This window comes from Diabrotica virgifera, chromosome 4, assembly GCF_917563875.1.
Source record: "Diabrotica virgifera virgifera chromosome 4, PGI_DIABVI_V3a".
Lineage (NCBI taxonomy): Eukaryota > Metazoa > Arthropoda > Insecta > Coleoptera > Chrysomelidae > Diabrotica > Diabrotica virgifera.
In genome coordinates this window covers 164,699,733-164,718,950 of record NC_065446.1, presented here as the reverse complement: position 1 = coordinate 164,718,950, position 19,218 = coordinate 164,699,733, and the positions used below count along the sequence as shown (strand labels likewise).

At 33.3% G+C, this 19,218-nt stretch overlaps 1 protein-coding gene across 1 annotated transcript in view; it reads right to left on the bottom strand.

Annotated features, from left to right (window-relative positions):
- The window catches only part of LOC114332328 (sodium/nucleoside cotransporter 2), a 100,663-nt gene extending 82,446 nt beyond the window's left edge, over positions 1 to 18,217 (bottom strand). The window contains exons 1-2 of the mRNA XM_028282114.2: positions 18,077 to 18,217; positions 2,561 to 2,720 (exon numbers count right to left, since the gene is read on the bottom strand). Coding sequence (XP_028137915.2) covers positions 2,561 to 2,720; positions 18,077 to 18,079 — 163 coding nt within the window. The 5' untranslated portion in view covers positions 18,080 to 18,217. The remainder of the gene's footprint in view (positions 1 to 2,560; positions 2,721 to 18,076) is intronic.
- Between the last annotated feature and the right edge of the window lie 1,001 nt (positions 18,218 to 19,218).

Genomic DNA, 19,218 nt, shown 5'->3' with positions numbered 1-19,218 from the left:
TCCTAGCAACTGCCATTAATATCCGACACAAACGAACGTCGGGATATACTTTACCAGTTGGTAGTTATCGTTTACATGTTTACGCGTGGTATGATATTGTTTGTGTGTCTGAGAAAATAAGCGATAACTTTTTTTCTTGCCAGAAATATAGTTTAAATAGTACTTATATCCTTTATTTATCTACCATTTTAAACACTGGTATAGTTAGTTTTGCTCGATTCTTTTTTGTTTTTATCAAATTTTGTGTTATGCGGGGAAGTGTAACGTGGTCTAATGGTGCGCACTGCGCACCATTAGCCGGCAAGATATATAAAGGCATTTTTTTACGTTTTGTGACTGCGTCATAAAACGTCAACAAGCGTTAAACAACCGTCAAAGTAGAGAAAGGAGCAAAGAGAAAACCACGAAATTGAAAAAAGGTATAAAAAGGAAAATTTTTGAACACAACAGCTCCGAAGTTATTTCAGAAAGTGAACTGTGCCATGATGATGAATTGGACGATCTCGTGCCAGATCAAAATGACTTCTGTGTATTGTGGTGATGGTAGCAAAAAAGACGAGGTATGGTGTAAGTGTTCGATATATTGTAAATAGTCTCATGCCATGTGTATACGACAGAATAGTCCAGAGGGATATATTTGTGACTTCTGCAATACTTACATTTTTTAAAAAATATCTGTAACTTCGTTTTTTCTTCTTTTTTCGTATATTTGTTTGTTCCTTTAATATTTATGTTCAATAAGCTTACATTTACGAAGGTCATTTAAAAGTTCTATTATTGCGCACAGTTATCGGCAATTGTGCGCATTACACTAATTGGAAATTTCGCCTCTCACTCTTTTACTGTTCAATCATTCATTAAATGCGATCCCTACCAATATACCTAAGCCTTTGAAGTATATCTTCAAAAAATTTGGAAACTGAAATGTTTCAAGTTTGTGAAATATCCTGAATTTGCCTTAGGTGCGCACCAATAGCCGACTCTCCCCTACCCATAGTAAAACGCACTGTTTTTTTCTTAGTCGCTGGGGAGAGTCTATTCCTATGCTGTATGTAACAAGAACAATTTAGCCGCCCCGTTCCACACCGGCGCGGCGGTGCCGACGAAACTGCAATAGGGCATGCATCCGAACACCTCCAACCAACAGAGGATACGTGGAGCTGAAGTCCCTCCAAGATCTGGGAACGGCAGCGGAGATCCCTCGCTGGACGCAACGCTGATAAGTAGCCCTCTTGTAGTCAAGAGTTAGCAAAGTGCTACTGAAAAATTAGTTTCATTGACAATTAATTTGCTTTATTAATAATCATCAATTTCTTTTCTTTTTATCTTAAAATAGCAATAATGCGTATGTGATTAATTTACCTGGGTCAATAAACGAATATGTGAAGTTATTTTTGAATTTTATTGATTAACCTCTCTTAGATCCTTGGAAAAGTGATTTATTTTTGCACAGCACAGGACCTACGCCAGGCTGAGTTAGCCAATAAACTTTGATAAGGGTTACAGGTTCACGTGTGGTTCGATAAAAAAACTGTCGATTTCGTCTTTTAAAACATCGTCTTCTGACTCTAGCCCTACTATCATGTATCCCCAAAAGAGAATTGAAATTCACCACTAAAGATAACCACATCCCATTCTTGGACCGAAGTCAATTGTTTTCTGCACAATCTAACATACTTACATAGGTATTAAGATGTAAGAGATAGAACCCAGTGTTTACCATTTTTACAACAGACGTTCTTATTTGGGTTTTCTGGATAAACTACCAAACAACTGAACAACCCTTCACTCCGTGGGAGGAGTTCCTCAAGCTGGAGCCCCCAATTTCGTCGGCGATGCAGCGATATCCTGCAAAAGAAACACCCAACGAACAACCAACAGCTTTAGGTCTGGTGGCCAGAACATCCACGACCCCAGAGCCAGTGCAGAAACACCAGACAGACACGAAGAATCCGCAGACAGATACCAAGAGCCGCCTGTCAAATAAGTATAGTCTGATCTGTTAGATTTTGGCAAGGTTTTGTATATCTTTGAGTACATTACTTAATTATGTCTTTTACGAAAAATAAACACTATTAGTTAAATTATTGTTTTATTTGCTCCATTCTAAATTTTCACTGTTCATATTTTTGATTAAGACAAGGTAAACTAACAACCTAGAAGATTGAGCTAGTCTAGAGTAGACGATAACCATCGTAATTGGTTGAAACATTATTTTTCAATATTATTTCAATTATCTGGGGTAGTTTATCGCTTTACTTTGGTCGAACTAAAAACAAAGCCAAAACTGCGAATTGGACCATAAATTATTCGCATCCCAATTATTAGTTTTCAATTTTGTGCTAACTAATGATATACTACATTCGTTCTCAAGATAAGGTCGAGAGACACGTGATCGGAGAATTCCAATTGATTAAAAAAAATCAGAAATATGAAGGGCCTATGCCTATACTCACATAATTTGGAGCTACTATGCGCGCACGTACCCGTATACGATTACATTTCCAATGTAAACTATAACATACAATAATTAAATAGTAATTGAATAGTATCTACTTACGATTATTTTGTACATAATAATATGTTGCCAAAATAAAATATATTGTAAATATTATTAGGAAAGTAAGATTGGTTAGAATTTGTTTTCGGGGTTGAATTAAATTATGTATACGTTTACGAGTACTATTATTGTTTTCTTCAGTTTCTCTAATATTTTCTTCCTGCAAACAATAAAAAATATAGGTAGGTGATATATTGTTGTAGCACAAACTATTAGATAAGTTCAAATAATTATAAATGATATGGTGATTAAAATAATGAATGGGAATTTTTTTATTTAGCTTAATGCGTTAATAACTAATGGCCATTTGCATGGTACAGTTGATTTTGCAATCAGATTCACTGCTATATGATTGCTTTCAGCACGTATCGTCTGTAATATATGAAAGAACGCAAACAAATAATATTTATTGCTAATTTATAAAGCCAAATTTAGACCCAAAACTATAATTTATTGCTATTTTATTGATAGTTTATTACGAAAAAAAAAAAAAAATTATCGCTGTAGCGGTTTCCGAGAAGCAATGGTTACGCTAACTTTACGACAAAGCTGCTAGCATAGCCATAGGTTTATCGCGGGAAGCAAAAGGAATACAGGGCCCATATTGGCCGCATATTTTAATGCTAATTAATTTCTGTTGATTGGTATAAAATGTTCGGTTCCGCCACTGGATGATGGTACCCCATCATATTCCAATATCACATATCACATTCTGGATAGCTATTGTAAATTACGAGGAGGCATTTGACTTCCTAGAAATTTGAGTAATCCCTGCCTAGCAAGAATAGGGTTGATAACCGAGATACAAAAATCATTAATATATACGACAATGCAACATCTCAAATACAGCATCTCAAGTACAAAAGAAAATACAGCCTTGAAATGGAGACGGGTGATGGGAGGGGGAGTGGTGAGATGGACATGGAGAGATGGAGAGGTGGACATGGAGTGATGGACATGGAGTGATGGACATGGAGTGATGGAGATGGAGAGATGGAAAGGTGTAGATGGTGTGATGAAGAGATAGAGATGGAGATGGAGAGTTGGAAAGGTGGAGATACCTTATGGGGATGTGGTGAGATGGAGACGGATGATGGGAGGGAGTAGGTGAGATGGACATGGAGAAATGGAGGGATGGAGATGTAGTGTTGGAGAGGTAGAGATGGAGTGAAGGAAAGATGGAGAGATGCATGATGGGTAGGTGGTGAGATGCAGATGGGGAGGTGGAGAGATGGAGATGGGGTGATTCATCTACCTCCACCTTCCCATCACTACATCTTTCCGTGACACCATCTGCATCTCAGCACTTCCCCATTATCCATTTGCACACTTTCATCACTCCATCTTTCCATCGCTCCATCTCCATCTATCCATTCTCCATCTCACCACCTCTCCAAAATTTCAAAGAACCAACTTTTAAGAAGAAAAATAAAAAGAGGATCGAAAATTAATGTCGGAGAGAAACAGAGTCCAAAGAGAGTCGCCTTTTTAGCGCAATTAGCCTTTTTCGAACTTTTCGCTAGCCCCCAAATTTTCTTAAATAGGGTGAAGGAAGGCGGCACAAATTCTGGGACGCTGAAGCACAAATAGCACAAATTGGCCACAAATTGCTTATACTATGCTCGACCCCACTTGGGAGACCGTAGAAATGGACACTGTAAATTCTCTGATTAGAAGGTGGTTTTTACCCCCAGTGGGAATACAAAAGGGTTGAAGTTGAACAACGAAGTTGAAAAGTGCATTTCGGGATCTAATTTCTGATCGAAAGTTGTGTTCAACGATTAGATGTACCATTTTAAATTGGTAGCGTAAAACTACTCAGAAATTCATCCGAGGGGGTAAGTTTCCATCCCCGTGGAGAGTGGAGAGTGGCTTTCAAGCCTGTTTTTCAGTTTCAAAATGTAATTCGTTACATTTTTGACGAATTTACCACCAAATTTTACATCCGCGGTATTACTACGTGCAAGGTTTGGCTGATTTTGTGTCCTTACTCCTAGCACTAACCCTCCCCTGTTTTAAATGTAGAAGGGTAGGGGTAGTACAAATAAAATAAGGGCGGTACAATCCAGTACTAATGCAGTACAAACGAAATAGCCTATTTTCGACGTTCAGATGGCAAAGAGTGCAGAGTAGAAGGGTAGTATGTCACCCCAGGCCAATCTAGACGGGTGGGGGTGGTAAAAATATACATACATATATGTGGTGGTCACATATATAATAAACAAAAAAAAACATTTGCACAAAAATTTAGTATTTGTATATAAATTCTTGCTATAAAAATAAAAGTTAACAGATATATCTTTTTCACATTTTGGGTACTCTTCTTCTTCTTTAGCCCATTTCTATCCAACTTTGTACATAGGCTTTCCTCAAATCTTTCCATTTCCGTCTGTCCTTGGCTGCGCTTTTCCAGTTTTCTATTTCAGCATTCCATCTTTTATCTTCCTGTCCCTCATTGTGGCCCGCAAATCTCCATTAACCCTGGTTTATGTTCAGTTACAAATTTTTACTTTTGTTTTCTCTCTTATCAATTTGTTTGATTTTTTGTCTTGTAGTTTTATTCCCAACATGGATCTTTCTATTTTTCTATGAGTTATTTCAATTTTGTTTATGTTGGCCTTTGTTAATGTCCATGTTTCTGAGCCATACGTCAGAACAGGAAGGATGCACTGGTCAAATACACGGGTTTTTAGGTACTGTTGTATCTTTGTGCTTTTTAGTATCCATCTTAACTTTCCAAACGCTGCCCACGCCAATCGGATTCTCTTTACTTCAAAAATATGTTGGATACTATAAAACACAAAAACCCATACTATACAAATACAAAACTACTATTTCTAAAATATTAAACACAGACTTAATAAAAAACAAATGTTTGAGCTGCATGGTAGATACCTATACTATACATGTAATGAAATGTTTGAGTATACACTCTTTGTGGAACATCCAAGACTTCTGAGATTGGCTCCTTAATTTTTTTTCATGTCGGCGACGTGGCCCTGTATCTCTTCAAAAATCTTCTTTCAAACTCCGTCATGGATAAGGTTCAACTTCTGGCTCAGATCAGAGAGAAATTCCGCATGTAGCTTCACAAGATATGCTTGTTGCTTTTCAAAACTCATATTCAAAAAATCTGTAAAAAAATAAGTTTGTATCATTCACATAATATACATAACACATAATAATATCAATACCTATATCACTCACAATAATTATAAATCACATAAATATTTTTATTTACCCTAGAAATAAAATATTTTATAATTGGATCTTACCTGAAGATTTGTTACAACTTGTATAACGTGCGGACTCACACTTCACAATTCAATATAACATCAGGACTAAATGCACTAGAGACAACTCTCACATATCCCCTGAATAAAGTGCCCCCTTGCTTAAAGCTATCGAGCAACCCACGACCGAGACCGTAATTAATCTTCAAAAATTCGACAAACGGACTCATAATCCACACGTTAACTCTGAAAGGTTAAATAGAAAATCGAATTGTAGAGATGATAGTTGATATAAAGTGGGCGTGTTATATTGTCGAAAATATCTTGTAAATAATAATTGTAGATATACTTATTATCAAACAAATGAAATAGAGAATGTGGAAAAATCCCCTTACGAATAACTCACACATCCACTATTTCGGGCTGGGAAAATTTTTTCTGAATAGAATCAAAGATCCAAACACCAGTTCTCAGAAATGTGTTTCATATACTTATTATGTTTTAGTATAAATAAGTAAATTTAATACATCCAAAGAGGCAATGAATTAAGTGTTTATATTAAAATAAAGTTAATAATAAATAAAGTAAGATCATTTTAATATTTAAAAATCGTTTTTTGATATAACTACTGTAACTTGCTAGATAGAAATATCAAATTGACAATTTACCAATAAATTCAAAAGCTACTTTGATGCAAATGAGTGTTTTGTACGAAAGTATGTTTAATGTAAAATAGGTATCTATTTACTGAAACTGAACATCCATCGAATTTCGGTATAGGAAACAGTTAAATGGAATAAAGGAAAATTTAAAAATTTAAATATTTTCCATTACCATTGCCATGTAGGCCAAATTCAACTAAAATAATAAAACCCCATGTGTGATTAAATAATAAAAATTTAGATTTTATTGATGGATTAGTATCTTGGCTAGGTATATCGTAGCTGTTTGTTGAGTTTATTGATCTGTTGTACGTAACCACGATATACTTGATTATTATTATGGCTAAAGCTTACAAATTAGGAAATCTTTAAGCATTTCAAAACTTAAGAGAGATAAATATACCATATACCTAAAATATATAGGGAAATATCAATATAATTTTAAAGATAAGTTAATTTGCCGTACGACAGACTGGTGTTCAAAATCCTTTAAACCTTATATTTTTGGAGAAAATTAAACAAATCGTATTTATGTACATATAGCGAACTATTATAAAAGTGTTAATTATTTTTAGGACAATTAAAAATATCCTCAAATATAACGTGTTTTATAAGAAAAAATATAACTTTAATATAGGTACCATTATTTTTGGAGCCTCCTGTATAATCCACATTATATTTAAATTGTATTGTTAACGGCCTTGCATATTTCTATGAAGAAAATAACTAAATACCAAGTCCTTTTTCGTAATACTGAGACCGATGCGTATAATTGGCGAAATTCCTCCTAGGAATGACGGATAGGCGTGTTGCTGTCACCAGGGTAGGTACCTTTTGTAGAGTGTCCGTAACTGAATTTAAACACTTTTTACTTAACAAAATTTCAAAAAATTTATGTTGTTTTATTCATACTTTCTAATATACTTGAACGCGAAAAATGTTAACTACTTAAGTAGTTCTAGAATATTTAATTTGTTCAAAACAATGAGTTTTGCCCATACACCAATACCAAAAAATGGGGAACAAATATTTCCCATAATCATTATAAAAGTATTTATTGTGTATTTAGTCCATTCACTCACGGTAAAATATTGCAAAACTTCCATATTTTAAAGAACAATTTTTATTGACATGAAATTTGGCACACACATACATATTAGCTAACATGTTAAAAAAGCGATATTCTCCCGATGTGTGATTTTGCCCTGGGAGTTTCATCCCTTCTTGAGAGTGAAAAATATAGGTAAGTTCAAATTAAGTTCAGAATTGGATAAACTGACAAACTAATTCTAGGCAACTTTTGTTTTTTTTCACCAAGTCAATACTTTTCGAGGTATTTGCTAGTGAATAAATTCATTTTCAACAAAAAACCACGTTTTTTCACAAATAACTCCAAAAGTAAGTACTTATTTTATCGAAAAAAATATTCTTAGCAAATATATAGCTAATAAACAATTGAAAAATGGTGGACACATGAAGTCTGTAGACTGTAGCTAATTAAAAGTAGGTTCTTTATTATTCGTCAAATTCCAAATCGAATCTTTCTGCGCGAACTAACCAAAAAATCAAGCACTTTTTGGGGAAAACTCATTACAGCTTTTGTAAAGCATTTAAAAATGCTTTATTTTTGTTTCTTAAAAAAGTTTCTAACATCAAAAGTAAGTTACGTTTAAAAGAATGTTTTTTCCCTTTTTTCCCCTTTTTTGGTAAAAAAATCGTGCAAATCGCCCCCTAATCAGCATCCCAAATGAAATTAATCGTTACCGCTCCACAAGTAACGTTACTTAATTGATTATATTATCTGCAAATTTTATCCGTTCAAAGTGATTATTTTTGAAAAGGCTGTAGTTGAACGGTTTTGAACGAGTCACTAATTACGAGTGTATGCAAATTTTGAACAGCCATATTTTAACCAATTTTTGTCTTACACTAAAACACAAATCCAACATATTCAGAAAAGCAAAGTCTACATTTTTTTTTCTTCTTGAGATTTTTAGTATCATTAACAATTTAAGTTATTTAAAAAAAAGGAATTTTTTTAAATAAAAAACATTTTACTTTAAACCAATTTTTTTCAAATCCGAGCATTGAACTAATTAAATTTACAGATCATATAAATAATAAATATAAGTAAAGTAACTTGTGAAGAAGTAACGATTAATTTCATTTGAGATGCCAATTAGAGCATTTTTACAAGCTAATTTTTACAATTTTTTTTATTAAAAATAAGGGATTAACTCTATTTTGAGTGTATTACTTTTGATGATAGAAACTTTTTAAAAACAAAAAGCAAAAAAAAGCCTTTTAAAAGGTTGTCATAAGATTTCACTTGTGCTTCATTTTTTGGTTATTTCACGTTGAAGTATTTGATTTGAAATTTTACGAATAAGAACCTAATTTTCGTTAGCTACAACTTTGCTTATACTAGTTCTATAGACTTCATATCATTTCTTTAAATTTTTTATAGGCTATATTTTTGTTAAATATATTTTATTGAAAAAATACTTTTTGAGTTTATCTGCGAAAACCCGTCTAAAAATGTAGTTTTTTTTTATTAAAAAATGAACATATTCACTCACTAATAACTCGAAAATTATTGACTTAGTGAAAAAACTCTATAGAACAAAAGTTGCTTAGAATTAGTAAGTTTATCCAATTCCGGACTTATTTTGAACATATTTTTTAACCACCAAGAAGAGGTGGAATACACTCCAGGGCAAAAGCACACATCAGCACAATATCACTTTCTTTCTTTGACATGTTAGCTACCTGTATGCCAAATTTTACGTCAATAAAAGAGTTTCTTTGAAATTTTCGGCAAAAACCGTGAGTAAATGGAGTAATTTTCAAAGTGAAAAATAGAAAGGAACATTATAGAAAAGGAATATTCGAATATTTAGCAAATAATTTTTCTACGATTTTCATTACGTTTGGAAAATTACAAAATTATTATTTATGTCTCGAAAAACAAATCCTAATTAAATAAGTTTATACAGTGTGAATAATAAGTTCTTAGTGCAAAACATATTGTTATATTCCTAATTGATATAAGAAATAAAAGTTTATAATTATAAATTAAAGTCAAATTAAAATAAAGGTTTTCATTTTTCTCGACCACGGGCATGTAAATTTGGAACACCCTGTATAAAACAAATTATGTATAGGTAGCGTTTAAGAGAGTGATTCGGAGAAGTGTTTACGAACCTCGGAACAATACGACTCAAATAAACAATTAGAGTGATGTGTACAAAGAAAGTGTTCGCGGAAGGATTTGTCATTAACCACCGCTAACTAATACTCTAATGAATAAGATAATGGGTCATTAAATTTGTAAATGTTGTATTAATGTAGAAAGTAAAATTGAAATGGGGAATATTATTTTTTCTTGAAATCCATTAAGATATTTAGAAAAAGGAAAGTTGTGTTGATAAATACGGATAATTGAAAGTTGCTTGGGATTGGTTGATTTTTGAATGCTGGAAGGGGTAATTTGGAAGTAGGAGAATGGATGAGAGATATGTGGCAGAAGGTTTTGAGCGATCGAAAGGCGAAGTCCAGTGTTCGAGAAGAGTGTACAAAAAGGTGAAACGCCGGTATAGTTAGTTTGTTGTTGAAATTTAAAAAGTAAGATATCGTGGAATCAGTGTTAGGCCGAGTCGAGATAAGATATAACTCCTTGAGTCTAGAGTATCCCGGTTTTTGTTGAAGTGTTTGAAAAAGGTAGAACACGGCATCAGAAGAAGGCAGGAACGAGGGCGGTACGAGGCGTAGTTTTCAGAAAGGAGCAGAGGCTTTACTGGGAAGCTGGTACGAGTCGTTTGATCGCAACCCAAGATAGAAGGAAACGTGTTTTGTGTGAAGACATTGTCAAATCATCAGTAAAGGTCAGTCTATTTTGTTATGACATGAATGTATGGTTTATGTATTAAATACCACATTGAAAATTGAGGCACACAATCATTATTAAAAATTTCTTATCAAACCTAAATCAATTTATCACTGATAAATCATAATAGTTCATTTTAAATAAAATACCTTTGGAGACAAAAAGAAATAAGATTCCCATGCTTGTAAATGTTGTATTAAATAAAGATAGAAAAATAAGATATAAGAAATATTAAGCATTGAATGCCATTTAGATAAAATAAACGATTTTATAATTTCTAATTGAAATTCATATGTGTGTATTATTTTACTCTCTTTTATCTATCCCGATTAGGAATCCACTGAGAAATATTTTGAAGCCACGAAAGTAAGTAATTGATATTATAATTTAACCCTGAGATTGACACTATATTGATATTGATATATAGTGATCACTACAATATATTATGTAGGTATACATCTCCGGAGCCGCTTTTTTACCTATTTATCTTAAATGCTATCGCGTTGATTGATAAATATATGTACAGGTAATGTCTTTGTCTATTTGTGTGTGTGTTCACAAAGATGGCATTAGATAAAATTTTTGCCACAGATATTTGAAAGTTGAAGATGTCATATTAAATTTTTATTTTACAGTCTTTAAGAAATTGTATGATAATATCATTAATAGTTTTGGTGTTGAAGTTTAGTAGGTGTGAAATATTCAGCGGTAAACTTACATTCTGCTCCTGAAGTCTAGCAATTAGCGCTTTCGTTTGTTATTTATTAAGTTCACAATTAAAGATTATATGATTTACATCTGCAGTAGAGTATTTATCACATGGACAGAGAGAGTTAATACGCATTCCTATTTTAGCTAAATGTGCAGGAAAATTGCCATGGTTTCATTTTAAGCGACTTAGGGATGTGGAATAAAATCTATTAACGTGATAGTCAATTATATGTGAGATATCTTGAGGAAGTTGTGCATATAAGTGTATTAATTCCTCGAAGTTTGTACAAACTTGAGCCAAAGACATTTCTTTCTTAATTGTTTATGCAATTCTGGAATGTAACCGCTGGAGATTGTTAAATCTACTATTTTATTTTTCTAGTTATCAATCAATAATTATAGTGTAATGTGTAGTGACTCTGTTAAATGTCTTGTTACTTAGTAAAATCGGATTCATTCTCTTTACAAAGAGATGCTAATTGTATCCGAACGTCTGCAAGATGTTTATAAAATTTTGAATTAAAAAAAATTAAGAAAAATTTTAAAGGGAGAAAATAAAATGAATTCAATAATGGTAATTAGTAGGTAATAGTAAGAAAAATAATTAAAGTTTTTGTTCGAGCCATTTTAAATATCGCATTAATTGTTGCTTGTTTTGTGTGCACCCTGTATTCAAAACCGTTTTATTTATTGTTTATTGAGAATGGTTAAGACGCTGAGCAACGAATATTTTTGTAATATAGGCACTATATTATCGAAAAATCGAAGTTTCGAAAACTGTTTCGGAATAGTGCGCAAGAGTTGCCAATTGGTATTACAAACCTAATCTTTATTTGCGATTTTTCAAAAAAAATTCACCTTCTGTCCTCTACCGGAGGTTGAAAAAATAAAAAAAATAAAAAATACTAACTTATGATTTTAATTTAAAAGTTAAATAATAAGGACATGTTATTATTATAGGAAGGTAATCCGTCAAGGTAAAGTATTCGGAAAGCGAGTAATTGGGAGAAGAAGAATATCATGGTTAAAAAACCTGAGGAACCTCTTCACAACAACAACCAATATATTTAAAGCATCAATTAATAAAATAATTATAGCCAGAATGATCGCCAATATTCGAAACGAATAGGCACCAAAAGAAGAAGATTATTATAAAAAAAAAATTATATCCAACTGAAATATTTTTGAAATATGTCACATTTATTCTTCTATCTGCTCCCTACCATCCCCCTTTGATTGTTTTTATTGTTTGTAGTCTTTTTTGCACTGGAATTTTGGCATATTTTTGCGCGAATCAATTTTTGCCTTTGTATAGGATTATCAGCATCCAAAATAAGAGCAGGACATATTCATTTAATTTTTAAATGTCCTAGAAAACAAACATCACGTTTGTTTTTTTTAAGTAATTGGGTGACACCGATTACTCAGCACAAGTACACTAGGTTCTAATAACGCTTCGTCAGCTATTTGTTATTGTTAATATTTCATGGCCAAACTGTGTCAACATTCCAAACAATAACACTCTACATAGTTTATTTATAGATACAGAAAAGGCATCGCGGATCATTCTTGTATCAATTCGTATTCGTGGTTCAGATACATCATTAGATAGTTACACCTTAAGCACACCAACTCCTTACTGTTGTACTTAGAGTTGGTCAATAAATACGTATACAGCGAGTAGTGTTTACTTCATCAACCCCTATCATAGGGGGTAACTACCCCAACTAACCTAGGATGTTCCTGAGGGTGGAGTACCACCATACCTTGATAAAATTGTCTATTTTTTGTGACCCAATAACCGATGAAGATGCTTCCGTTACGAGCTTCACAATTCTCTCTACAAATTGGGTGTGACAGGGAAATGCAGCGATTTCAATGATTTTTTCAGAAGATCCGGAAATAATATTTTTCAAAATCCTCTACTTTCAAACCTTGAAGTAATGGAGGGCAAGTTATTTTATTGTTTTCCAGTCAAAAAGATCAACATAGTCATCTGCGTCAAAATTAATTTGTGGAATAATAAAAAGTCGGATGTTAGATGAATCATTATTGACCTTAATTTTTGCATTGATAATGCGACGAAGAGCTCTCTAATATGCGGGAGAGTGTCATGCAGCATACATAGCAGAAGATTTTCTGGAAGTACAAAATAGGCATTTCTTTGAATTACAGGGTCTCTTCTTCTTCTTCTTCTTCTTCTTAACTCAGGCGAGACTCGTTAGTCTCTGGCACTTGGTCATAAGACCTTTGTACCAAACCCTGTTCTTATTCTTAAACTTTATTAAGTCCTGTGGCCTTAACGAAGGCCAACAGTTTTCTTATTGGTAGTTTTAGGATCTCTTCTGGTTCAAACCTCATTTGACCAGTGAAGTCCTGCCTTACATCACCTAGCACACTGCAATGGCATAGTATGTGTATGGCAGTCTCTTCTTCCATTTCGCACTTTCTGCACCATGGTTTATTCATCTTACCTAACTTGTATAGGTGATTTCTTAAACGGCAATGTCCAGTCACCATTTCAGTGATCGTTTTGATCTCTCGTTTATTGAGGTTCATCAAACTGTTCGAGAGTTTTTTATCAATATTCTTGATAATTTTTTTAGTCTGGATTTGCCCTTGAGTGGTTCTCCATTTATTTTGATGATTCTTTATCAGCCATTTCTGAACCTCGTTTTTATAGCATCTTTAGTGATACAACATAAAGGTTCTGGGCCTTCAAAAGTTTCTCTCGAACCTTGTTTCGTTAACATATCTGCTCGTTCGTTCCCATACACCCCTTCATGAGAAGGGGTGTATACACCGTATAAGGTGTACTTCACCGTCTTCGACACTTTATTGTCTTTCGTCAGGTTATTAAGGAGATCTTTGCAGTTTCTCACCAGTTTTGATATTTTGAGAGAGTTCTTTACAGCGAGAATAGTCGATTGGCTATCTGTGTAAATGTTGATTCTCTTAGCTTTAGGGTCTTCATCAATTAGTTCATCAATGCAGGCCACCAAAGCAAAAACTTCAGCCTGGAACACTGTTGTGTGTTGACCTAGGCTGTAAGATTTATTACAGTTGCACGTTTGTCCAAAGACTCCTGATCCAGTACCATGGGCAGTTTTAGATCCATCAGTGAACCATATTAAGTCCCCATTAATATTTGGGACTTTTTGTTCTCTAGATGGTATATTTGTGTTAATCTTCTCAGTGAAGATTAATTCTGGTGTCATCATATCTGAGTTCATCATAAAGATAGATTCCTCAAGTATAGTCCCAGTAATGTTTGTGTGGCTATTCAAAACATAATTCGGCCTCCAAGTATTGATTGCTTTGAGTCTCAGGATGGTCATAAAGGCTACCGCCGAAATATATAGTCCGTCTAGAAAGTACCCGGAATTTTATAGTTTTTCTAATTTTAATAGATTTCCTTTTTGTAACATTTTAAGACAAACGTAATGCATCAAGTAGGTTGTGCCGATAGTAGGTTATGGATAAAATCGCATGACAACACCATCTGTCAAATATTGTTGTTTGTAAACAGACTTAAGAGTTGTGAAATAATGTCGCAAGTAGAAAAAAGAAAAGTGGCGGAATATTTGTATAGAAAGGGTGTCCGAAACGTTAAAAAATTAGTGCAATTGACTGAACTCGGAAAAAGTGCAGTGTATGAGACAATAAAGAGGATAAAAACTGGCATAGATATAAGACATAGACCAGTTTCGCGGAAGTTCCGCGTAAGATTCGCGGAAACAATTTAAATGCTTTAGTGGCTTTAGGACGACAAAATCCGCGCCTAGGGTTTCGAAAATTGGCGAACAGATTTGGAAATCAATGAAGAATAAAAGTGTGCCCAGAAACTGTCCGCATGTCGCTGAAAAAGCAAGGCTACATATCAAGGAATCAAAAAAAATCCATACAATGACACCTCTGCAAAGGCAACGAAGAATAGATTTTTGTCAACATTTTCAAGAAGATAATTTTAATAATGTCTTTATAACTGATGAAAGTTGTTTCCAGCTTGGTGCAAATCATCTAAAAGTCCTATCAAGACAAAATGTTACCGTTCAAATTTCCAAATTTCCCACTAAAATAATGGTTTGGGGAGCAATATCTCAGCGTGGTGCTACACCTCTGTATAGTTAATGGTACTGTTGATAGTGCGAAATATTGACATCCTAAATGGTTTTCTTCTTGAAACGGCTCATGTTTTATATCCAGAGGGGTGGCGTTTTCAGCAAGATAATGCAAGATGCCATACTTCTGCTTATACTCAAGCATGGATGCAAGAACACGAATTGGCAACAATTCCGTGGCCAGCAGCATCTCCAGATCTTAGCCCCATTGAAAACATATGGGGACGATGAAGATTGAAGTGGAACGAGCAGCGCCACGAGATAAAGAAGGTTTGATTCGGTCAGTTTTACAGGCCTGGAACACCATTACCGAAAATTATGGCCTTGACCTAGTTTTGGGTGTACCTGGACTTTTGGTTAAGTGTTTAGGTTTAAATAGAGGTTCTATAAGTAAATGAGATGAATTATTTGTTGAAATTTTATATTCCAAGTGATAGAAATAAATACCGTAAAATTATAATTCTGCTTTCTTTTTTCCGGATACTTTCTAGACGGACTATATAATTCCATAAGTGACTGTCGGTCGTATTACTGATGTGTCTATCCAACAGATCACCTTTGGTTTCAATCCCCAGGTTTTACCTACAACTCGTCTGCAGTTCCAGAAGAGTCGCTTAGCCCTATTGGTTATATTGGTAATATGAGTATTCCAATTGAGTTTCGAATCCAGGGTTACCCCTAGATAATTAAACTCATTGGTTATTTCCAGTACCTCTCCAAATAATTTCAGCTCACTCAGTCCAGTAAGCTTCCTTTTATTTGTAAAGGCTACCAGATTAGTTTTAGAAGGGTTCACGGAGAGGTTCTCTTGCATGGTGTGTTGTTTGAGAGAGAGATAGACAGAGAGAGAGAGAGAGAGAGAGAGAGAGAGAGCATGCACCAAAAAAAAACAAACTGTTTTCACCGATCATATCTCTTATTGTATTATAACTAGAATCCTAGAATATTTATGAATGAAGGAATTTCTTTTTTTTTTTATAAGCTGCAAAAATGTTTTATAAAGTATTTTTTAGTTAGATGGATAGTTTTTAAGGTATGTATTCGCAAAAAACCGTTCGACAATGTGCTGTTTTAATGAAAATGGCCAATTTTCAAGCACGAATATCTCAAAAATTATTGAGTTTCCAAAAAAATTAAATAGCAGTTTTTGCTCGGAATTAGGTTCCCTAGCCACTTCCGTAGTTACTATAACCAAAAACTTTTCACCCCCGAGAAGGGGTGCGAACCTCCCCCATGACAAAATGATAGACTTTGAATTAGGATATAAGTAGAGGCTACTCCCAAAATTTCATTAAAATCCATGCAGTAGGATTTAATTCGAAGGTAATATCCTGTTCTTACTCTCATTGACTGGGGTAATACATCGATTTTCATTGGCCAATTCCAGTCGACTGATAGGTGAATTTGTAGGTAGAACCTTGTGCTACGTTTTAATTTTAGTTTTGGTAGTCTTGCTATATAATTACGATTGCAAGGGTTGATTTTCTTGATAATGATGTCTTTATTTGGTTAGTAGAGGCACCTGTTTTGTCGGATACCTAAAACTTTAAATACACACAAGGAATGGAGTTTTTCAATTTAGTATTCTCATGATGGATTTCCCGTGCTTCCTCTGCTTTGATTAATAGGATGAATCCACCACTTTCGTTTAATCCTACGGTGCTTAATAAGCCGATACAATAAACACATAGCAATAACTCCGGCTTGGCCGGTAAAAATCCCGTGAGCCTGCAAGCGCCTGCTGCCAGTAAAATGTACGATTTTATATTGCTCGTTCAAAATCGGTGTATCTACAATTAGCGTAATGATTTAACACATTTTTGAAGTTGTACTAGGCGCGATTAGAAGTGTATGTAAATGTGAGCGAATTCATCAAAATTGTTGGTGCCACGCGCAGATACATTATATGTTAGCTCTGATTGGGTATTCCAATGACATGTCAAAAATTATCCAATATGGCGGCTGTGGTTAAAGAATGTGTTGTCATTTTTATTATTATGGTTATGGTTGTTAAGTTGTGTTTTAAAAGTTGCGAAAACAGAGACAAAAGTGAGTTTATAGTTGTACTGACCTTCTAAATAATTTTTATATCATATATATTATACTTTTTTTATACAATATAATATTATATATTTTATATAATATATATAATATATATAATATTATATAATATTATATTATACTTTTGGACTTATTAATATGGGAAAAAGGAATGTGTGTGTACTTTGTACGCACTTTAGAAGTTATACTTTTATTAAAATTGTGTAGAAAATCTGACGTTTTTAGATATTTTATGATTACTAAAGGGAAAAGCAATTGCTGGGACGCCCCAGTTAGTCAAAAAATGACGAGTTAAATTATTTATCATGAATTTACCATTTTCAATGATTTTAAAATTTGACGAAAATACAGGAGAAAGTCGAAAGGCTAGTATTTATAGTATAAATTTTGTGTAGAGAATTGGGGGGCGGCGCTTAATTTTAATTTTTGGTATTATTTTAAGTATTAAAATTAGTATAAAATATGTAAATAAAATACAATTAAAATGTTTAAAATATATTTGATTCGTTGAAATCATAAAAGTAGAACTACCTATAACTTCTTACGTGCGTACAAAGTACACACGTTTTTTTTTATTTACGAAGTTTACCGGTCCTCGTTCTATAAATATAAAGAAGAACGATGCATGATCAAATTATTTTTATAACATTGCCAAAATATTTGTTGTTCCAATATTTGTGAGGCTGATTGTGAGCTTTGTATAGATATAAAGATTTTTAATTTTGTGTATGATTATAATTTTTATTTATATAATTTGTATAGAATGTTTAAAAGTATGCGTTTATTTTACTTATCTCTATGGCAAATCGACAAAATTTTACAAAGCAAATGACAAAACTTACCATTGATATACTATTTGTTGAGTTAGTTAAAGCGTTTGTAAATAATATTTCTTCTATTTATTAGGGAATTTACAGAAGACCAACAATACTTTCAAACACACGATACCATCACTACCTGTTAAAGTTAGACTATTCGTTATTCGTTGAAAAGTTTAATCTTATCTGTGATATTTACTAAAAATAATTATAACTGCAAACAATGGATTTACGTTAGAGGAAAAAAGGATCAAGAGTTAAGCATGCTTTATGATAGTATTATTGTATATTAATTACGACAATTTATAAATATCAGTAAAATACCAGCAATTCAACACGCAAGAAAAATTATGAAGGTTGCATTGAATGTATTAAAAAGAATACAATTTTGAACACACTAGTTATTGTTATAATCCTGCGAACACTAATAATATCAGTTACATAATATATTATTTTATACCTCTCTAGGTATAGGTTGAAGACCTGGAAGAAATTGTATATTATTCAACGAGCTTGTAATGATGGCTACTACTCACGATGATGAAGTTTATAAGTGTCGTAATTCATCAGAGTGAGTAATGGCCATTACATGCGAGTAGAATTCTACACTTTTTCTACGACTTTTTTTTTATTTTAATTGGTACAAAATTTATATTTTAATATTATTTCTACGCGTATTAAGCAAATATGTCTAGTGGCTGTAATTCCAGAGTACCTACTCGGCTAAACGATTCTAAAAAGGTACAGACCTACCACCTAAATATTTCGTGTTGGTATCATGTGACGTCACGTGCTATGGTGCGGATGACGTGCAACGGTATCTATATTGTACGGACTGTAGCTAATATGTTTTTATTTTTTTTTTCAGGTCAGAATTCGATATTTGCCATCAAAATTTTTTAGAAGTAGCATAGATATGTAAACCAAGGCTCTGAAATATCGTTAAGGGTTGCAGCTATGAGACATTCAGTTGGATCAGGCCATCAAACTTTTTTAGAGGTAGCATAAGTACAGTGGAACCCCGATAAGTCGGCCCCCGATAACCCGGAAGTCCGGCTAACCCGGACCGATTTTTATCAGAAAAACATTACAACAATAAAAATGTATGTCCTTTATGCTGGATTTTCCAATTTCTTTTCAACATCTTAAAATATTTTCTTTTATCT